Raw genomic sequence first — 24,688 nt, 5'->3', positions numbered from 1 at the left:
GGTATTATAAATTGCCTATATTATTTGAGAAGTGAAATAAATCAATTCGCTTTGAAATTTTTGTCAACTTATGAAAAATGCTATAAACAGTACTCAATTCGAAAAGTTGTAATAATACAATTTTCACGAAAATAGCGAGATTTATAAATACATTAAATTAGCATCGAATGACTCATTATAATTAAACACATTTAACATTTAAAAAACGCCAAACCATTCCTTTTATTGAAAAATAAAAGCGATTACAAAAAATCGCATGGCAAATTTGTTCTGCAGACTGAAAAATTTATTTTTAATGAAAATTGCATTGCCAATGAAAAATTTTTGTTTAGTTATCATCGCTTGCTTGATTTATATGGTGTAAACTTCTTGGGTCAGCCATCCCGTTGTGTACCACACCACTGCATTCTTCTGCATCGTGTATAATGATATTAAGAATATTTACTTTTCAATAGTTTTTCAACTTAAAAAAGAAACCCTTTATTCAAAAAATACCACACAAAAACTTATTCAATTTTCTTTTTCATTTTTTATTTAATTTTTAACTCCAAGTGTAAAAAGAGCTTTATCCGCTTCCACAGCGGATGAATCAATTTCAATTTAGTTTTTTATTTGGAAACTGTTTCAACTATCTAAAGATTAGATGTTTTCTTAGCTGAAGAGATCTCAACTATACAATGAATATAATAGACTGCCATAGTAGTAGATCTTCGTAAATTAAAAAGTCCGCGGTAATGATAAAAATTTTTGTACGATATTAAGGTCGTTGTGTCTTACATTTTGGTGTGCCTAAAATGTTCGCAATCTGTGTGACAAAAAACTCTTAAGGACTGCTATGTATGTATGAGTAAAAGTAAAAAATGCCACTCAAAAAAGAAGATGGTGATGGATTTTGCTATTTGTAATTTCATTGCATTGCAGTTATGGTTCATTTTGTAATGTAACATAACTGCGATATAAATCGAATCGAATTTACCACTGTATTCTTAAAATTTAATCTCGCTCGAGTTCTTTTTTAGTTTCCGAGTGAAAGTTCAAGTAACTGAAGATTTTACGAAAACGTTTCATTTAAACGGATCTCCGACATTTTACGTAGGAATTTTTTTCTAATTTTTTCTGGTATTTGTCCTGAATTTAAGAATTGAATAAGTTTTCCGGTAAATCTTAATTAAATTTTAAGGTTTTGATAATCAAATACATTTAAAATTACATAAAATTTCAAAAAATTACAATCAAATTTGCAACTACCTTACCCCTGGGTTTTTGTTCTACAACACACACAACACCCGAATGTTTTGAAAATAGTAAAAAGTATGATTTTTTTTTACAAAATTCCAATTATTTTTAAATAATCGATGAATTTGAATTTATTTAAAACATACCTCTTTAACAGCTTGTTGTGCAGCTTCTCTAGTTGTAAATGTTACAAAAGCATATCCACGATTTGTTCCAGTCATGGGATCCATCATTAATCTTAAATCCCAAATCGTTCCACAATTTTCAAACAACGGAATCAATTCATCTTCATACATATCCTAAATCATAATTTTTTTATATAATCTTGAACATTTTTTATATCAAATAAATATACAGTGGGTCGGTCTACCGAGCTGACGACATTCTGTGGCGAATAATTTTACGACAAGAAAATATTCTTTAACCATAGTACACCACTTTACCCACGGTGGCCAAAAATAACAACAAAAAAATGTGAATAAAAAAAATTGGTTTTGACTACGGGACGTTGTCGAATAAAGTGGTACAAACCCCGAGTTAGTCGAGAAAAGATTACCAAGGACTAATTGTTGATTTTTTGGCTAGTTTGGCTAATTCGATTTAAAAAAAAAAAAAAAAAAAAAAAACAAACAAACAAAAACAAATTAATGAAAGAGCAAATTAAATTTTGTATTTTTCTAAAAATCAACTAATATAAATTTCGTTAATTTTTTTATATTTTAGAATAGGCAGTATTATATTAAAAATTTTTATTTCTGAATAAATTTTGTTTATACCAAAATTCTAATACTTCTCAGTTTTCTAAAAACATGCATTCCGGTGCCGTTAAAATTTCTGATAAGAATTTCTAATTACGTTTGATCTACCCAAATTTTTTACAAATAATGGTAATTCTCTTAATCATTTCCGTTTTTTTTTTTATTTCTTAAGATCCAAACAGCGATTTTTATTAATGAATCGTAAAATAAATAGAACTAGTAATAAATAGTTTTTTTTTTTGTTTCTATGTTTATGGGTCATTCTGTAGCGTCAAGACTTTTATAGTAATCTAAATCTGTGACCACACTGTATGTACATTTGAAAACAAATGATACCTTAGGAATTTTTCCACAAAAAACTTCACAACCATTACCAGGAGTTGGACCTTCCCATCCAGGAGGTGGACCCCCATATTTACGTTGCCCAGTTGTAACATCTAAAGTATAACCAGTTCTTTCTAATATTTGTTTAATTTTTTCCTCATCCGGTCCTTTTATTGGCGCAGGAGCTGGTACACTAGGTCCTTGAGTTGCTCCAGCTCTACTTTTTTGTCTATATGTTTTCATAACACCACATAGGTATGCTGATTTATTACTAACATGTTCTAAATTCGAATCCAAGAATTGTCCAAGAACATTCAAAGCGCCATCGACTGGAAACTCTTTAAGCGCATCTAATGCTCGTGCATCGAGATCTGCATGAACCAATTTTCCTGTTTTATATATTTCATCCAACTTTCCAGCAACCTTTTCGTCCAGTCCATACTCAATTAATTTGGAGTAATCCTCCGTTCTTTCAACATCTCCACCCCCACTGCTGTCAATATCAACTTTAATATCTTCTAATGAAACTTCTCCGTTGCCCTCCGCCATTACTAGAAATTATATTTAATACATAATTTCTAAGTAACAAAAAATATTCACTAGGCTGTCTATACAGTCATAAAACATAACTAAAAATTTCTAGCTTCTTTGTTTAAAAAAAAAAAATTTTTACTGACGTAAAGAAATTAAAACTATTTTCTTAAAAAAAATCTAAAAAAATTATAATTAAACATAGAGGGTGGTAAAAATAAATAAATTTAGCATTCTAAATCATTTTTAAATTTAAAAATAGCAACATAATTTTTTTAAATTAAATTCGCGCCAATGATTACTAACTAATTCAAAAAAAAAATGTCTAGAAATTAATTCAAAAAAATAAGACTAAATAGTGCTGCCAACCCTATCAGACTTCATAACTTGAAAATGAACAGAACGATACAAAGGATTTACAATTGAATATTTGAATTGTTTGTGTGAATTTTAAAATAGCAAAAAGCAGAGACAAGACTATTATTAAAATCATATGTGAGAAAAGGACAACAAAAATGGCAACATGCAAGTGTGATAAATTTAAAATACAGAATTGTGCTTTTGTTCATAAAAGATAATAAAAAATAAAAGTTTTCTTTTAAATCTAATAACAATTGATTTATTTTAAAAAGTAATCGCAATAAAGTTTGAAAAAAATTGATGATTACTTGATATAGACAAAGATCACACATTTGAAGTAAATTTCATCAAATCATTGATTTTGCACCGGCCGGCGGGGTATAGCATGAATGCATTCATTTGCAAAAATTGCACAATATTTTTAGTAAAACACAGTCACTACCATTGAAGTTATGCACTGTTTTCACCTCACTGACAGAATTTTAATGATATTGGTATGAAAAGCTGGCCAACATGTAATTTACAACATTTACCTTTTTAATTTTTAATTATTTATTTGTACGCCAGAAAATGGCGGTCGGCGGCAAGGCGACCAACGTCAACGTGATCTCTGTTTCTCTTTAGTTTGCCAAACGGAGGTAGATGCATATAGGTGAGGAGTATAGAGGGGTGTCATATATGCGGATTGTGTTGGCAGACGCGCAAGTTATACTCTCGTACCCAGCGGTATTAAACGCGCCAAATTCAATAGGTGATTGGTTGAACATTTAAGTTTAAACGAAACAGGCCGATTCATAACGAATTACCGGCAATATTTATAAATGTTTATATTATCCAGACAAAATAATTTTTAATTAACATGAAATTTAGAATAAATGTATATCAAACGTACTTGCTTTTATTGATGTATATTGTACTCGTTTGAAGGAACTTTACGTTGGGTCCATGAAAACGCCGGTATATTACCGGGTAAATTTTGCAATCACACTTATTATAATAACACCACTGTTTTGAAATATTTTTAAATAATTGATACGTAAACAATAAACACCAAAAATAAATCCAAATAAAAACAATAAATATTGTTGAAAACGAAAACGCTTATTATATAAAATTAACACTTTTTTGTTTACAGTACATAATTTTGTATTTAAACAAATCTACATTAACAACTTCTTGATAAAAATACTTTAACGGCATGTCCAAATTCTTGTTTCTTCTGTTGCAAAAGTTTTTTTTTTGTTTTAAAAAATATTGCTGTAATTTCACATTAACAAAAAGATACAACGATGAATTTTTTTAACAATGTTATTATAAATTTGCACACAAAACAATTATTTTTTTAAAGAAAGAATTAACAAAAACACATAAAAAGAACACAAAAAATTTAAAACTAAACGATATTAAAAACTAAAAAATATTCAAATCAACTAAAAAATTTCATATCAAAAATTTACTGATATTTAAACTAAATATTGCTAAAATACTATTTGATAAAATTACAAAAATGTGTGTGACGGAATTTTTGAATGCAATTTTAAAAGAAGCTGATGTAGTTCGCGACCGACTCCCACGGTGCTAAGTAATGCAGTCGCAAGCTGCAGCTCACAAAACTTGCAGAAATACGTTGGTAGGTTTCGCGATTCTATGTCCACCAATCCGCGATCACCGACCGCGAACTTGTTACTCCCCTCCTTAACACCGCATACCCCTCAGACAGCTTTTTGCCATGCACCAAGTTTCTAAACATATATGTTCACCCTACATACACGTCTGGTTCAATTGTATAAGAATGATATAGCTATATAGTGAATGTTAATGTAAGAAAGAGTTCGATAGAACTGCATTCATAAAATGCAGCTAAATTGACAACATATATACAAAAGTTGGCTTCGCAACCCTTCAAGTAATAATCAATGCACTTAAGATGCTATGAATTCATGTAAAAAAACACAACAAAGACAGTTATACAGTTACACTTTACCAAATTAACCTTTTTCTTCATTTAACATTTATATTTTATCATTGTTTTTTAGATATTTCAAAATGTACTTATCGTCTGACCCTATCAATGTTTTTATTTATTTTTTAACCAAATTCATAAATCCAATAATCTTTCAAATAACTGATTTCTTTAATAATTCGATCATTTAAACTAATACACATTTTAAATATTATTTCAATTTTTAATTGAAACATTTTGTAGACAAATCTAATAGCAAAAAACCAATATCAATACTTATGCGTCGACACTCGATGTTCTAAACGAAATCTGATAAACGCCTCACAACCTCTATACACAGATACTTGTCTAACTAGTGATAAAAATTTTCATACATTTTACTTATCTCAAGGACAGTTTATTTGAAGAAATGTGTTGGAGAATATAAAATTAAATTTTCGTGTGAATTTTCAAAACGTGTGATTCGTCAATTCACGTTGTGGAAATTAAATATTTTTAAATTTGAGAAGAGACTTAGAAAGGTTGATCGATATTGGAAATAACCTAATAGCAGACATTAAATTTTGTTGGTGTCGGGATTTTATTGTAGACTATAAATCTGTACATGGAAGTTAAAACGTGTATGTATAGTATAGTAAGATTTGGTAGCACAAATCGATGAACCGACTGTACCGCCGTCTTTTTGAATTGTACAACCTGTCTGTGATTCCCTCTCATCCGCGACCCTCTCTGATCATAGAATAATCTCTGGTGAGAGGACCACTTTCAACACTATATACATACATAAAATTACACATACAACGATTGCTATTGTTGTTATATAAAGTTGATTTTTATTTTATCTATTTTAATATTTTAAATTAAAAATTATTACATAGATCTTGCGCAAATCAAGTTTAAAAACATTTCGACCAAACTTTTTTGAAAATTTTGCTAACTAGTAGTGCAAATCACATACTGACTCAAGTGTCAAGTAGGTTCAATTATTTGGATACAAGAAATGGCCTATAAAAGTTCATTACAAAATCATGTGCGAAAAAAAAATTAATTGAAGGTCGAAGAAATCGCGAAAATAGGCTTTTTTCAAATATCTCGTAAACTATAAAGTTTTTGGCAATTTTAGCTATTATAAAATTTGTTTGCGGGTTAATTTTACATAAAAGTTTCATATAAGATTTCTATAGAAGCAAATGGTTTTCGAAATTTACTGGAAAAGTTAGTTACTTTTCTACTACCCGAAAAATACGTTATTGTATATTATGAATAGTATAAAATAATGGGAGGCTACCGTGACTTCATCCACCGTTATAATTTTCAGTTTCTTTTATAAACGCTTAAAATTATTGATACAGAAAAAAATTTTGGTATAGGTATTCATAAAATCATCTAATTAGTTTATTTCCGGTTGTTTGTCCGTCTGTCCACACGATAACTCAAAAATGAAAGGAGATATCAAGATGAAATTTTTATAACGTACTCAGGACGTAAAAAGTGAGGTCGAATTCTTGAATGAGCCACATAGGTCAATTGGATCTTGGATCCGTAGGACCCATCTTGTAAACCGTTAGAGATAGAACAAAAGTTTGAATGTAAAAAATGTTCCTTATAATAAACAACTTTTGTTCAAAATATCTTTTTGTAAAAATCACTGTTTGCCCACGAGGGCGCTAATTAGGTGCAAATTTTATAGTATATATTAATATGGGAATATTAGTTATGTGTGTGTGGCTATTTAAAAGTGGATCTTTTTTTTATTTACGTGACGTCAAAAAATAAACAATTGTGTCATCAAGACTGTCTATACATGGTATTTCAACAATTAACTCAGTCAATTGTCGGTTTCACTTGTTTTCTGTGATGTTTATAAAGAAATAATATTTCTTTTGCAATGGAAAATAATTCGTGCCTCACTTGTAATGAAACAAAGTTTTTTCAGCCAAATATTTTGAGAAATATTACTTCCACGGATATTTTGTACAAAACCTTTTTTCATGTAAAACTAACTCACGAAGAAATTTTATAATATCTAAAACTATCGTAAAGTTGATAGTTTACAAGATATTTGAAAAAAACCTATTTTCGGGACTTTTGACCTTGAATATACTTTTAGCGCACATAATAAAAATAATCCCGATCAAAAAACTTCACTTGAATTTTTTAAGCGGATCGGTTGTTTTATTGCCTCAATTATCTGGACTATTATTTATCATATACTCGCTTTTTTAACAACTACTTATTAGTAAATGGTAGTGATATTTTCGAAAAATAATATTTTTTTTAACCGACTTCAAACAAAAAAGAAGAGATTATCAATTCGACTGTATTTTTTTTCTGTTGTTACCTCAGAACTTTCGACTGAGTGAACCCATTTTGATGATTATTTGAAAGCTAGTGTGTTCCCATTTCATTTTGGTCCAGTTCTGACAACGACATCCATGAGAAAACCATAAAAGTTTTAAATTTGCATTAAGTATGCACGACAAGAGGAAGAATAACTCAATATCACGCCAACCGATTCGATAATTTTTTTTAGTGACAAATTAGTGTACTTCAGATTCACTAAAAATCACAAAAAATAAAAAAAATTTCCAAAACAAATTAATATGCACTAAAAAGTAAAAAAATAACGATAATATAATGTAGTTAAAATTATTGTTATTTTTGCAGTCGGTGTCAGCCAAACTAATGTAGCAAACTGTTCTGTCAGAGTTGTTTCCTTAGCTGACACCAACTCCAAAAATAATAATTTTAACTACATTATATTATCGTTATTGTTATTTTTTTACTTTTTAGTGCATTTGTTTTTCTTTTGAAGTGGAAGAGTTTTTCTTTTGAAGTCGGTTTTCTTTTTGTTAATAAAAGTTTTTTTTTTTTTCTATTTCGACCATAAAGAACAAATTGTCTTAAGAAATTTGTTTATAATCATCTATATCACAATGAATTGTATGAAGTACACACACAAATTCTACGTACGTAGTAGTTTAGTTTAGTCTGTATGTACCAAGTATACACATACTTTACTGAATACTGACATCAGATAGCACACAGCAGCCACTGTGGACTAGAGAGAGTACTATGTACATGTAGTATCTTCAGCTTCAGTTCAGTATGCACAAAATATACAAATACCATACCAATATTATTTGAGTTGTAGATGTAGTGGGTGGTATATTTATATTTTCAGTTACTGTATTATATTATGTGACTGACTCATTCAACTGTCTATGACTAGGTAAGGTACGACTGACTATGACCATACACAAAGCAAAAGTATTGTAATCATTCACATCACAGCAACGAGCAAAAACTATTTTATCAAAAAAGTTCAAATACAACAAACATTAAACAAACAATTATTAAGATATCAATTTTTATTATGTTTATTGTAGTCATTGTTGTACCTACTTAGTGTTGCCAGATTGGGCTATTTCTATTTTCAAATGGGGGATAAAATTTTATTGCTGGTTTCAAGTAGCCATTTGGGTTATTAGAAAATTACTCCAGATATCGAAAAATATTATTCTTACTTTTCGTCTTACATTGTCAAGTTATAACATAATTCACCGTCAAAATTGAAAATATATTTTTTTTTTTAATTTGAGTCCCCACTACCGTGCTCATACATCCTTAATTTGTCGGGCACAACGATTTTTTTTTCTCGTTTTCAATAATTTATTACTTTAAATTAAATAGTGGTTTTTTAATTTCCACCAACTAGTTTTGGAAAAATGTATGAAAACATATCATCCATACATACGTTTTCCCATAAGACCAATGTTAAATATGCCTAATTTTGGAGTATTTATTTAAAAAATGGGCAGAACCCACCAAAAAATTTTGAGAATTGATTTAGACTTAGCTCAACTTCATATAAAAGAAAATCAACCTGTTTATTTAACATTGCCTTGGTGCTTGTACATCCTTAAATGTTTATAATAAAATATTTTAAGTTAACTTACGAGAAAAAATTACGGTTTTTGTAGAAATTTTTTTGGCATCATTAGTTTTCCTCACTGTTAACGTTCGTTAAGTAATACAACTAACAGAATCAATCAAAAAAAAGTTGGAAAATTAATCCGTCAAAAAATGTGATGCTTAAACCTTATATGGTCGTTCGTTTCAAAATCAACTAATAATTTTTTTTAATTAATAAAATAGGTACTTGTAGAAATTCCAATTCAAGTTTAGATTAAATAATGATGGATAAAAAGAAGTTAGCTTAAAATCTCTGCCAACTACGAAATTAGCAACTACAGGTTAAGATCAAATTCAAGGTCACTAAAAGATGTACTTTGAAAACAACGCAACCGCATTTTTCTGTCAATTTGATTTTATTTCGAGTCGATTGGTGAAAACCCAATCTTTCTACAATTTATAGAACAGAAAATTTTTCGGCGCTTTTTCGCGCGATCTATTAACAATCAAAAACTTAAAATGCAATTTAGTCCAACAATTTTTGCGGGATGTTATTGAGTAAGCTTTAAACTACAAACAAAAATTTTATTCTGATTTTTTTAAAGACTTTTTAAAGGATGAAAATCGTAAAAATCGTGTTTTTCAAATTTTACGAAATTTTTACTCAAAAACCGAAGGGCTTAGAGAAAAATGTCTGAGAACATTTTTTGTTAATTATGACCCCAATTATATGATAAAATTTTTTCCGAAGAAATTCGGTCCATATTACTTATTTGCTTAAAATATCCTACTGAGTTACCTACCGGCAACCTGCACTTTTACGTTCAGGAGCTAGTTTTAAACGAGATCCTACAAAAAATGCGAAAATTAAAATCATGCTCAATGACGGATTTTGACATTATATTTTAATCATCATAATCAAATTTTAATAAGTAACAACAAAAATTCAAACGGTATTTCCTTTGATTACGCTTTAAAAATTATTGAGTTATTGCCTGACAGTATTCATATTTTCATTTGACTTATATATTTGCTATAAATACGGTGGTAATTTCTAATTTTAACAGTTCTATATAAAGAAGTATCTCATGCGAAAATGTAATCTAAATTTAGATATGCAAAATAATCAAACATTAAATATAGTTTGAACTTAGGGTGTGAAAACATCCACCACTATTTTTTTGATCCAGTTTATTATTATATTGTATATTAGGGGATTAGTAGAGTGGTATGTATAGAAATAGCCGTATTTTTTTTTTTATATAATCAAAATATTTTCTCTACTATTAACTACTATAACACTGAGAAAGTAAAAATATAATAATAAAAGGGGCCTATTATTTATCTAAAAAAGCTGTGTATGTATATGTCTTCTTAGTTCTATTGTTATAAATTTTAATAGTGGAATATCAACTATCGACATACACATATTAGGTACACAACATAATCAAAGGGTTGAAAAATTGTTGTTATAATACGTATTTTATTATAATAGAAAAATAGAAATGTGTGCTAATAGATAAATTTTAGTGTTTAATAGTGACGTAATTTTCTATTTTTTTTCTATTAACTATAGTAGGAAATCTAATAAAGTAAATCCTTTCTATTAGCACTGATTTGTTGTTAATTATTAACAGAGAACCATAAAATAGGTATAAATATCTTAAAATTTCGGAATCCAGGGAAAGTCAATAAATCTTTATAAAACTAGTCACTTTTCAATTTATTTAGGTACTGACAACATGCTTAAAATGTTCTATCAGCTTCGGATAAATATTTTTTGAAATATTGCAATTTAAATGCAAACAAATTTTTCGAAAAATAAAAAAAAATATCTTGATCGTTAAATAACTCGAAAAAAAATAAAGTTCCAAAAAAGAAGTTTAGAAACGAAAATATTTTGCTGAGGAAAAGCTAAATTTTTTCCACCGAGACTTTTTTCTGTAATTTTATTATTGTTGCAATATTTTTAAAAAAAATTTATCCGAAACTGCTTGAACTTAAAGCCTATTAGCAGTACCTAAATAAAGTTAATTGGAAAACGGAAAGCATTAATTTTAGTTCCCGTGGTAAATTAATCAAATTTTGTAATGAATAAACCATAAAAAGAAACGTCCGACACTTTTTTCATCATAACTCCGTCAATTTTTATGCAAATGACTTGAAACTATTTTCATTTTCAAGGTTTTTTATAGTACTTTTCTTCCTAGACACTATTATACCTCATGGCCTAGGAATTTTTTTTTTTGAGCTGTTGATCAAATTCTACTGAAAAATTTTAATGGTTTCTAACTATTATAGTACCTAAATATATTTGCAAAGTTCAGAAATGGTTGAATAACAAGCCCATTCTAGTAGTAGAATAAAACAGCTGAGTGAAAGTTTGACGTCTAATTACACTGGGTCATCAAAATCCGAGAGATTTTTTCCGTACAAGTACTAATTTTCAAATTTCACAGCAATGTGAAGGATAGTGAAGCCTAAAAATGAAAATTTTAAAAGCCCTTAAGAACCAAAACAAAGTTCAAAACTTAATCGAACCAGAACAACATACCTAACACACGTTCATTAAAAAAAAAATAGAAGCCGAATACATGACTAGTGTGTCCCGATGTCGATTTCAACGAATCTTAATAATTTTATCTATTATTTCCTTCAAAAACTATTTTTGATATGAAGTATCTATAGCAGTTCAAGTTTTGACGTCACCATGTGCTATTTTCCTCTTTCTATTTGTAATTTTTAATCCTTCGTATTTTCGTAGTTTTTGATGTTGCCTTGGTTTGATAACGAACGTCGACAGGCAATAAAAAAATTTTAGGGCGACTGAGACAAAAAAAGCTACAATTTCATTTTTATACTTCAATAGCCAGAGCAAAAAAAGTAGTTTCATAATGCAATTTACTGCAGAAATTTTTTTCATATTGGAACATATTTAGGGGTATCCTGCGAGTTTAAATCCAAATTGGCGGGACGCAGGGGCCTGAGAGTCAGCCGCCATCTTGGAAAAAACGTTTTATCAAATATCTCATGAACCGAGCAGCGTACAACAAAAATGGTAAGGAAAAATTGTAGGGATCATTTTCATACAGAATAACATTTTCTATAACTTTTCTATGAAAATGATCCCTACCATTTTTTTTGTACGATGCTCGGTTCACGAGATATTTGATAAAACGTGTTTTTCAAGATGGCGGCTGAAACTCACGCTCCTGCGTCTCGCCAATTTGGATTTACACTCGGAGGATACCCCTAAATATGTTTTAAACATATTTCTGCAGTAAATTGTAGAAAAAAAATACCCGGTTATTGGCCTATTAAATTTTAAACTAGATTTCGAATAATTTTCATTTTCAAAACTCGCCTTTTCGCACAATTTGAAAAAAAAAATTTAAATGCGTCTAAACATTATTAATCTTACATGTTTTAGAAAATTTATCTTCAATACTGAATTTTTAGTGTAGAAGCAGATTTGCAATTCAGTTTCTTTAGACACATTCGAAAATTTGAAGAAATGCCTTCGAAGTTAATGTCGTCATGGTTTTCCGATTCTTTTTATTTTCGTAATATTCATTTAACGTATACGTGAGTCGATTCGTAATTCGAAAAATTCGATTTTACGTTCTATGTTCCAATATTAAGATTGAATATACTACAATCGTTAATATACGCGGTTCGATTGACAAACCTCTGCTAGTAGGTAAAATCCAGAAAGCCTAAGGCCTAGCTCTATCAATAGGCCCCTAAATCCAGAAAAATTTCTAAAAATCTAAATTAGTTTTAAATCGCTTTTAATTATTGTCAAATAAATTCCATTTATCAACATTGCGATAAAAATTGTTTAGCATTTCTATACAAGTTTATTACAGATTATTAGGAACTTTTACAACAACAAAAAACATGCCATCCACAATACATCATATTTACATTCCCTAAATTTTTTAACACCAATTCTCTATTCAAATAAAATAGGCAATAGGTTATAAGCAAATAACATGAATAGACCAACAAAATAGTTTAAATGTTGATGACAAGTATTATTCTATTATATTTCATCTATTATAATAGAAGTAGTTACAACTAAGTACTTATGATAAATAGATAAAAAAGAATCCGGATCTAACACATCTAACACACAAAAATGGCACGAGTTTGGCATTAGGTATTACAGACGACCAGGTAACAAAAGGGGACCTATTTACTACTACTATTATTACTACTATTTATCTAGGAATAAATGGTTCAATAATCAAGTTTTTTTTTATGGGTCAAGTATTACTATAAAAACCCCAAAGACATTAAGGTGCCTATACACTAAAGCTAGAGTTATCTAGCTAACTGAATACACTAAACCTAAAATTCACCCAATTTAAAGCAGTCTAAAAGTCACCAAGGGTTTATCTCCGTGGATAAAGAAAAGAAAAGCGGTTGGATATTCTGAATCAAATCTTGCAATTCTTGCCGCCAAATGGTTTTTCCTGTTGTCAAATCATTTCGGACTCGATAGTTTTTTTCATAAACTTTTTCATAAATCTATGAATTAACGAAAATTAGGACCTAAGCCATTATAAGTTTTTATACCATGTACATATGAAATATATATCAAGGTATACTAACTTTAGTATCAAGTTTGTAACGCTTAGAAATATTGATGATACAAAATTTTGGTACAGGTGTCCATAAAATCCATTGTGACCATTTCAATCTGTTCGTTTGTCCGTCTGTCAGAATGAAAAATTAAGAACCGAAAGGGTTGAAATTTTTTAAAAATTACTCAAGACGTAAAACGTACTCTAGCTTCAACTTTTGTCTGAAAACCCTCTGCTCAAAGCTAGAATCAAGAAAACAGAAATTTTCATCTTCAATTCAAATGTCGGGCCCATCTTTTTTTTCTCACTTCGGGGAGCAAAAAAATTTGTGATATTAGATTTTCATTTTATACAGGGTGAGCCATTTTAATCTATACTCCTACATATCTCGTTTTGTAGATAACCAATCAAAAAATAAATCAAACAAAAGTTGCAGAGTTTGATGGGGGACATCATGTTCTGACATTAAATTAGACCTAGTTCTTCGAGTGTCTTTAATACCCAATTTAGATCCTAAACGGTGAGAGACTTCAACTTTAAAATCGAAAAAGTAAAAACAAATTTAAAAACTACTATTTTCCCTCATTTTTTCAATAATCTAAAACGGACTTAGATTATACAGACTTGATCCACATAGTGTATAGTGTACGGGTACCTTTAGATACAATTCATACATAAAAAAAACTACATATTTGTAATTTGTTAATTTTTAAATAGTTCAAAAAAAAAAATTTTGGCATTAGGTATAACATACGACAAGGTAACAAAAAAGGGGGCTACTATTTACTACTACTATTATTACTTATCTAGGAATAAATAGTTGAATAGAAAACAAGTTTTTTTTTATGGGTCAAGTATTACAATAAAAACCCCAAAGGCATTAGACACAATTCATACACACACACAAAAAAAACTATTAATTTGTTGATTTTTTAAATAGTTAAAAAGTAAATAAATACATTTTTAGCAAAAATAGTCAAAAAATTATTTATTAGCAAATTTTTTTTTTGTCTGTTTTAATTTTATTAAAAAGTTCTCATGTGAATTGCGCCAAAAAGTTTAAAGGGATGCAAATTAAATAAAACCGTTAAATATATTATTTATTTTATTATCGTAATGTAATGCGAGTTTAAAAAAAAAATTGTACGTAGAAAAACCTCAAAGAGATGTCAATACAGTTGGGATGGACACAAAAATCTTCATGTGTATTGTATGTGTTTGTATCATCTCTCCCCTTTCTATATATAAAAAAAAGACGCAAAGAAAGGGTTATTTTCGTTGAACAAAATAAGTGACCATGCAAGTACTCCTCATTATATTAAATAAACTGGACACAAGCAACATTATAGGTAGATTTTATAAAAAGACAGCTGGTGATTAATTGATTATTTTTTGCTATCATCACACCTAATTGCATGTACCTACATTTTTTCGTGGATGCGTGTGATACAATTTGAAGAATACATGAAACATAATTTTTTTTTTGAACAAGTAATTTTGCAACCCTATATTATTCGTTATTAATGAAAATTGACTCGATGTTACAACGGTTTCGTAATAGGTTTTATAACTACATTTTTTTATAACAGTTAAACTTGTGCGAATTTTCTCCCAAAAACAAATGTATTAATTAGAAAAAAGAAGCCAGTATAACAAGAACAAGATCAATGCTAGAGTCAAATAATATTATAACAGAAGCGCAAACTTAAAAACGAGAAAATTAAGGATAATTAAAAGGACTTCTATTTTGTGATTTGAGATTGTTACATGAATAGAATATGGCATGACCACATACGAACAATCTCAAAATATCTGATTTCGGACAAATTTTTCCAAATCACTCATTTAATCGTCAAATGTACTTTAGATACCAAAACTAGAGCAATTGTTTTTTTAACTTATACTAAAGGAATTGATCCTCACTAAGTGCTGAAATTATAAAGTTTCAAATTTTTAGAATGGATTCTGTTAGAAAATTAGACATAAAATTAAGAGTAAAATTTTTCGATATATACCATTGTTTTTGAAATATTGATGTCTAAATATTTGGAGAAAATCACTTAGTATTTTATGGAAAAACGAGTTCCGCTTGTAATTTTCTTTATAGGATAATTTGTAATGCTTTTAACTAATGCAAATAATTTTTCCAAATTAATTTTAAGATAATCAGCCTTGTTACATAATATTATACCTTTATATTCAATATAGGATTTACAAATGTTAAAAACGCTGACTTTAACAGCTCAAATTTATAAATTTAACACCGTAAGGAGTATTAAAAAATTTACCTGATTATAAAGGGTTTGAATGAGAATGAATATAAACGATTTAAAGATAATCCTAAGAAATCCGAATTTTTTGTGGTCCTTCCCGAAGAACGACCTTAAATCAAAATTTTCATCAAACATCACAAAAAATGTGTATTTTTATTGAGACCTTCATCAAATTGGTGACATTACAAGATCATTTCCAATAATTTCATGTTTTATTTTTTGGATCAATAGTACTCCATAAACTGGGTTTTCTTTAGCAAATTTCGAAGTCAAAAATTGATATATGATATTTCCAAGAGGTTCCCTTAAGAGAATTGAAAAAATTAAGAAAGAGGAAAGCTGTATCTTCAGAACCCCTATATTATCAAAAATATAAAATTTTTTGTTGCCAAAAATATCTTGAGGCAGCTTGTAATTTTTTTTAAAGTAAAATTAAATATTAAAAAATGAAAATAAACAAGTAAGGCAATTTGCGAGGGAATTCAATCCTTCAAGATGCTTGCAAAAGTACTTTTTTGTAATTTTCTTGATCACCTGGCATATTTTTTGTATTTATTTGCTTTTGCAGTTAAGTACTTTTGCAGGCATTTGTTTGGCTAAAATCCCTGGCAAATGGCTTGGCTTGTTTATTTTCTTCTTTTTTCAATGTTTAAGTTTTCTTTTAAAAAAATAACAAGTTGACTCAGTTGAAACAAAAAAATTTTATGTTTGATAATATCCATCAGCCAAGTCTACATTTTTGTATTAAAATATTATGGGAGAGGTATCTGACAAATTTTCAGATTGCTCCAATTATCTATCCAAAAATGTCTACCAGCTCTCGTGCTATTTCAGCTAAGCCACTGTTTGCAAAGAAACCACAAGGTGGCACAAAGGTCATACGTCAAAAATACTTTACGAGTGTATAGACTCAACTTGATTGCCCAACATTGCCCAACAAATATGTATAGGACCACCTTTTACTTTTTGGAGGCCCTGGGCACATAAGGCTTACGAGACAGTTTTTTTTTTGTGAATCTTCGTTTAACGGCTAGATCGAGAACGCTCTCCATTTTTTATGTCTATGGTCATCACTTAAATACTGCAGAAAAAGAGACAGGTCACTAAGTCAGAATGTATAAACAAATTTCTGTCACGAATACAAAATATTAGCATTTAGTTTGCCGTAGGTAAGTTTTTCGACTTAGTGTACTAATTAAATAATTATTCAATGTCATTGCAGGATTTTGTCTCATTTTAAGTATTTTGATTTGATAGTAAATGGAATTTCTTTCAATGTTCAATTGAGCTTAATTAAATTATACATAAAAAGAAACAATAGGTATTATCAATACTTCTAATAATTTTGGGGCTAGAAACTTCGAAAATCACATTCCAAATCAATTATTTTATCATTGAATTGTGTATTTAATGCGTACAATGAAAGGCGACTGCAAAGAATGATGCTCTTGAGGGCAAGCCGAGGTCCCTCGTCGATTGTGCGGCCCTGGACACTTTCCCAGAGTAGTCAGTGGAAAAGAGAGGGCCCCCAAATTAGTTTTCGACTACTGCTTGATTTTCACTACGAACATGTAAAATACAATATTATAATATATTTGTTTCCCCATCAACACAGAGAATACAAAAAAATAAACGATGTATTTCATTTCTCGTATAATCATTAAATCAATATGGTTAAGAGAAAAAAAATCCCATTTAAAGGTGTAAGATTACTGTGAAGTATTTTTTCCCTGTATTATACAAAAAAAAAATTTTTTTTTATCTTGCTATAGAACTGCTGCACACCATATACGTTTTTTAAATTCAAACAAAAACGGGCGGATATTTTGTTTTTTACTTTTCTTTAATTGCTTGTTTTAAATGGAACAGATGGTTTTGAAAAACCAGTGAAGGGAGGATATTGACGTCATGTAAATATGTGCGTAATAATAATACCTATATAAGTATATATGGTTCAAAAACAAAAAAAACTATTTTATGTAAAATGTAAAAATAATTCATTTGTTTATGTTAAATAATATAATTATTAGAAAATAATTAATAGTTCAACTAGCTTAGATCTTCACACGCTTCTAATTTCATTTATCGGGGATTAAATAGCGAATACACTATTATGAAATACCATGTGTTTATATAGCGATATGTAAATTCCGCACTCCAAGTTCAGTTTACATAATTAGCTACGCTAGTGTGGCTTACAGAATTATTGTTTAGATTTCATTTTTAATATTGATTATCATTAAATGATACTCCAGAGTAAACGAGGATAACACAATCTCTTAAATTCTTTCCTATAGCTACGATTGACACGAAAATTTGACGGTAAGAACATAAAACCCCAAGAAACAAAAGTTATATAGCGCCGAGTGGTGCTTTTAACCAGGGAGTGGTTTTCCACCCCTTCTAAGGGGTTGGAAAAATATATGTTTAAAATGTCAACTCCACATGGCCAAATGAAGTCCAATTTTTCAGTTATTTAACGTTAAATACTCCGAATTTCAATTGCCAATAACTCGGAAAGTATTGACTTTTCGATTCAAAAAGTCAGTACTAATAAAAAACCTTGAAAATGAAAAAGGCCACTTGCACGAAAATTAACGGAGTTAAAATGAAAGATTCTCGTACCGTTGTTTTATTCAACGCAAAAACTGCTGAAAGTTATAGCAATTTCGGATGTATATTTATTGAAATATTGAAAAAAAAACTGTATAATTCGAGTTATTTAAATAAACAGCAATAACTCGAAAAGTAGACTTTGCAAAATATATTTAAATGACACTATTTGGTTAGATTTTGTTGTTCTATCGATTTCCGTTGCCATTTTTAACATATATTTTTCCACCTCTTAGATGGAGTGGTTACCACCCCGTGGGCAAAAGCACATATAACTTTCCTAGACGGTGGACAAAGCTTAATCCCAAATTTTCAGGACAATCGGAGCAATAGGAAAGAATTTAGAGATTTGAGCCTCGTTTTTACTGAAGTATTTATGAGATTATCAATACGAATGATTAAAAAATAATAAATTGTTCCCTAGCACTTGAAATTGAATCGTAGAAAAACATTTAATTATGTCAAATAATAATTATTAGAAATATAATTTATAGTTCAACTAGGCTTCACACACTTCTAATTTCAATTATCAAGGATTAAAATAGGGAATAGAAATAGACTATTTACGAAAATACATATTACCTACCTACCTAAGTTTATATCAATCCCCAATTTCATTTAAATAGATAAACACATTTAATGTTAACCTTGAGGGTATTTTATTATTGTAAGGTATTTTACTATAAAATAGTAAATATAATCTTATTGTCGTGCCTATGTCTGGTCTATTATAACTATTTTTACCCTGCTACCAAAGTCATTAAAAAGGATTAATAAGTGGTTCTGAAATAATAAACACAGTTTTTATATTTGTCTGTCTGGAAAACATAATTGCTATAATTGTTATTTTCAAAAGTTAACTATAATCCTTAATAAATATATATTTAATGAAAACTTGTAATCCGTAATTTTTCTTGTACCTTAGACATTTACTACATATACAAAGTATCTAATACTTTAATAATCCAGGGAATAGTTAACAATAAATAAAGATCGAACTTCGGAATAATTCCCGGAAAGCTGTATATTTTTATTTTTTTTATCTATTTTATTTATTATTTTTATTTGTGGCTCTAAACCTGACCCGTGGGCACGGGAGGTGTTTTGGGGGTCGTAACCGCTCCCATTGAGAATCTGTTCACATAAATTTTGAATTAACAATATAGTTCTGTAAATGCATTTATTTATGAGACGCATTTCCACTAACGACTCAGATCCATGCATATTTTGAGCTCGGTACATTCTTCGACTTTGTTTTTGAGTCGAGTACTTAACAGAAACCTGCGAAACATATTTTGATTGAAAGAAGAGGAAACGCTGGAGAACAGTTCAGGGAAATTTTCAAAACCATGAGTGTTATCTGCGATGAATACGAAATAGAATTGCAGAAGCCAAGATCATAACAGGCTCAACGATCGGCTCGCGTCATAACATACTCAACGCTCGAATGCACAGACTGATTCAGTTAAAGATTCAATTATCGTAATATTTTCTCAAATCTTGCTTGTCTCAATTTTTGGGTGCCAAAAATTCACTAGAAGAACTCGATAGTTGCAACAAAGATACGTTTCCAGTTGTCTATCAAATGCTCCGCGTTCTGGCAGTTTTGCCTGTGACAACAGCGGCGAATGAACGCGGTTTAGCCCTCGCTCAATATATATACATCGCGGTGTAGAAGTCGATGCACACTGAGTTTTCCAAAAGCTTTTTCTGTAGCTCGCATAATTAACTTTAAAAAATAGTGTCTGAATATTATCTAATTAAATGTTCTCTTTCTCGAAAAAGACTGGCCCCAGACCAATGCCAGTGCCTTATTATAAATCCATCACTGCAGCGTTTCTTATTATTTGGCAATGATGCGTTATTAAAAAAAAAAAACGTAAACAGTTAACTTGATATCAGAAAATGCAACAATCATCCCAATCTGTTTCAAAGGAAGTACCTACCTACAAAAATTTTATAAAAATGTATAAAATATAAACGGCTGGCTATAAATAGATTTATACATATTAATAAATATAATATGGATAAAAATTGATATACACAGGTAACGTAAACGATAAATGTAAGTAAAGTAATATACAGGGTGTCCCCCCCCCATTAGTACCGTATGCTTTTGTTAAATCAGGTAGAAAATAAAATTCAAAAACAAAAAGTCCTCTACAATTTTTTGATCCGATGTACGGATAGTTAGCTAATAATTAAAATAGACAGCCAATCAGAAGCATTTTAAGTAAAAATTAAACCCACTGAGACTGACAATGATTTTTGATAGATTAAAAATAAATTATAAAATAATTATTGTTATTTAAAAAAAAAAAATTCATTAAGTATTCACTTTCAACAGAGTAGAGCTTTTAAGTTATTGCTATCAAAAATTATTCAATACTTAATCAATTTTTTTTTTTTTTAATATCAATAATAATTATTTCATAATTTATTTTTAATTCTATCAAAAATCGTTAATCAGTCTCAGCCAGAGTCGAGTGGTTTTACTTTTTAGTTACAATGCTTCTGATTAATAGCTAACTATCCGTGCATCGGATCAAAAAATAGAAGATGACTTTTCCTCTTAAAATTTTATTTTCTACCTGATGCAACAAAAAAGTGAGGTACTTACGGGGACATCCTGTATACTCAGTACATACTACATACATTACATACATATATCGTTTCGTATCGTATCGTTTTAAACAGTTTTAATATAAAATAAAATACATAAAAAATATAATTATTTCCAAACTGAAAAGAACATATGTGCAATTGAACAACAAGTTTCAAGCAAATACAAATAATATATGAAAGAGTAATGTTATATGTATGTATGTATGTATAGATGTACATAGGCCAAGCAAATTGAAATAAAACAACCCGTGGTGAATATGGTCTTTAGAAGTCAAATCAAGCACTTTTAGAGATAATATAATAATATATCACTGTTCGAGGAGAGTTAGAAAAAGGTAAGGCTTAACATCGGTTGGAATGCGTACTGGAGAGATATCAGATCAGAAAATGGACAATTTGTCTTACGGCTAGTTCTACCACTCACTCTGTTTTGGAAAAATCAAAATTTATTATTTGTCCAATAAAATGAAGATTTAAACTACCATCAAAACGGAAGCCTGCATTTTTGAATTCCAGTTCGTTTTCACATAAATATGAAGCAAGCATACAAAGTTAAAAAATATTGAATTCTATTAAGGGGGTAGAAAAACATTAAAAACTATCCTCAAAATCACTTTTTCGAAAATATCTCGAAGACATACGAAGATACGTCAAAAATTTTTACACAACTCAAAATTGGGTTATATTAGCGATTAGTCCCCGGACAAACATACACACAATTGTGGGTTACCCTGTCTACAAACATATACTCATGCATTTGTTATAAACACATCCACAGTCTTTACAAATCGATTCTATTTTGCATCCAAGAGTGTCAAAATCCCAGCAGAAATATGAAATTCATAATTTCGAGCGTTGAAAAATGCTACTCTGAAACGAAGATTATGAACTGCGTCGATTCGAGGATTCGTAGAGAAAATTACTGGGTGGCTACACAATCCATACAAATCACGAATCATTTAATTCTTATAAAAAATTATCACGTAATTTTTATTGAAAATTAAAAAGAGTCATATGGGTCAGAAAATAAGGCACTTGATATGAGATGCTGGGAAGCCCGAATGTGAAACAACCTTTGAGAATGTGGCCGGATATCACCTAAGGAAAATTAACACAGCCCAGGTGATCGAAGGAAAATTAAAGCCCTAGGATGCAACTACATAACTCACATCAAGGTATTGGCTGACTATTATTGAACCTAAAAGCACAAGAGAGTTGACCAAAGTCAGGGAATTTAGGATAAACCGTATGACTATTTTCAAAATAGTTGCAAGTGCTCAAAGAAATTAAATAAGAACGTCTTTTGAAAGTATACAAGCTATTGTCCCAGGTTTTCTATTTATGTCAATAGAAAATATCGTTGAGTAATTCACAAAAACTATTATCATAAGATAAACTTGGAATTGAAGGTTAAAAAATTAAAAGCTCAACAAATTTTTTGAATTTCACAGACCAATATTTTGGCTAACTATTCACGAACTCATACCTTGAGTTGGTGAAACGGTTATTTGTTTGCTTGCAAGACCGTTAACCCCTATTACCTATCGTATATCCCATCATAGAATTCATTCAGTCATCAAATTTTGATTAACTTAACGGGACAGAATAGGAAATCCTGAACTATGATCGTTTTAGTATAGGGCTATACTGCCAAGGTTGTCGTATAAGGCTGTAGCACACCAACCTACGTAAAAAAAATCAAAAAATTTCATTTCGATTTTCAGAGCAAATACAATAACTTTAAATCAGAAAATTAATAAAAATATTGTAATGCAATTTTTTTAAATAAATTTTGCACTATATACATGAACAAAAAAAAAAAAAAAAAAAAATACAATATGAATATGTCCATGACAGTAGTTTGACCGTTACAACAACTTACGCATGAGAACCTATAGGCATTTTTATATAAGAGCTGGTTCACTTAATATACTGGGTACTGGCCGAACCAACAAAAACTGCGATGGATATACATACGATGGATGGTAAGCAATGGTAAGTATAAGTAAGTACATCCCTTTTCTTCTCCTTCATATGTGATGTGTGTCTACCGATTTACTTTATATTATTTTATATAATAATAATAATAAATGAAATACTATTAAAGGTACATGTTTTATTATTTTTTTTTATAAATTTTTTAAAAATATAATAAACACAAACGATTCTCCACCATCCACAAACATCCATCGTCTTATTTTATTTAAAAAGGGGGAGAATTTTTATATACAATTTTTTTTAGAAGTAAAAATTAAAAAGAAAAAAAAAAGTGCAAACAGAGAATGAATATTTTTATTTGAAATTTTATTAAGAATATAAATAATGTTTGCGACAATATCGTCTAGGAGATTTCATCATCCGGTGTTTAGTGTTGTCTACTGAAGGGAAATTTTTTCAAAATTTTTACGGCATAATATTACAAAAGATGTGAAAGACGAGTTTTAATATCAAATATTTCCATTTAAATGGAAATAATTGTTAAAATTGATGAGAATTAGTTTGCAAATCGGGCGGGAATTACGCTACAGTGAAAAAAATTATAATTTATTTATACTTCAGAAGAAAATGAGAAGTAAATACTGAGATGATAATAAATATGGTGGAAGCGCATTGAACATCAAATTTTGACTTGCGATCGCAACAAAACTAAATAATCTAGCTGATAATCTTTAAAAACTAGGATTGATATTCATTAAATAATATATCTAAAAATCATTTCGATTAAACATTTAAAAATTTAACGGCATTGAAAATCTAAAATTTCTACCATACCACAGACAGATACAAATGAAGAAATGGGTCAAACTTGTAACACCCTTGTCTTGTGAACGCTACAAGTAAAAAACGACCTTGATAGCGGTATTTGTACTTATATTACAAAGATACTTTAAAAAAGGACCTAGTACTACTTTTCGATTTTTAAATAAAGTCCCCCGGAGAAATTTTAATAAAAGATAACTCACGGTACAATATTAAATTTCAAGAATTTTCTACTTAAATTTCTGTTTTACGTGGAAAAGGATAAATTTTATTGGAAACTTTGAACATTTAAATGGTTAGGTACTGTTCCTGAAATGATCGCTTGAGGGATAAAAAAAGTTTTTTTTTAACTTTACACCAAATCAGAGCTCTCAATTTGTGGTATTAAAAAAATTTTTCAGTTATTTTTATTTTATTCACTAATTTTTACAACCGATGTTTGAATTGAGTAATATTTTAAAATCAATTAATCTAAGAGGATTTTTTTTTGCAAAACTTTTGTTGTGAATTCTTAAATTAAGCTGTTTAGTTATCAAGTTAGAGAATATGCCATTCTCAATAATTATCTAAATCGCGAGAAATTTCAGGCCTAAATTTTTCTACAATCATATTTTAAATTTGATAAAAAGTCATAGGTACGACTATTATTCACATAATAATACGATTTAAAAATAAAAAATTTATTTAATATATATTCAAGTCTAATTTTAAAATCTATCGCAAAGTATTTCTGATAAAAAA

The 24,688-nt window shown here is 29.2% G+C and overlaps 1 protein-coding gene across 10 annotated transcripts in view; it reads right to left on the bottom strand.

Annotated features, from left to right (window-relative positions):
• Positions 1 to 24,688, bottom strand: part of LOC123292461 (heterogeneous nuclear ribonucleoprotein R) — a 53,758-nt gene that overhangs the window by 13,541 nt on the left and 15,529 nt on the right. For 7 of the 10 annotated variants that reach the window (XM_044873130.1, XM_044873129.1, XM_044873135.1 and 4 more), the window contains exons 2-3: positions 2,331 to 2,869; positions 1,383 to 1,535 (exon numbers count right to left, since the gene is read on the bottom strand). In XM_044873130.1, the coding sequence (XP_044729065.1) occupies positions 1,383 to 1,535; positions 2,331 to 2,869 (692 nt within the window). The other 3 variants (XM_044873133.1, XM_044873131.1, XM_044873134.1) reach the window with 3 other exon arrangements.

Source organism: Chrysoperla carnea, chromosome 2, assembly GCF_905475395.1.
Source record: "Chrysoperla carnea chromosome 2, inChrCarn1.1, whole genome shotgun sequence".
Lineage (NCBI taxonomy): Eukaryota > Metazoa > Arthropoda > Insecta > Neuroptera > Chrysopidae > Chrysoperla > Chrysoperla carnea.
Note: the sequence above shows the minus strand (reverse complement) of the source record. Positions and strands in the feature narration are given on the sequence as shown.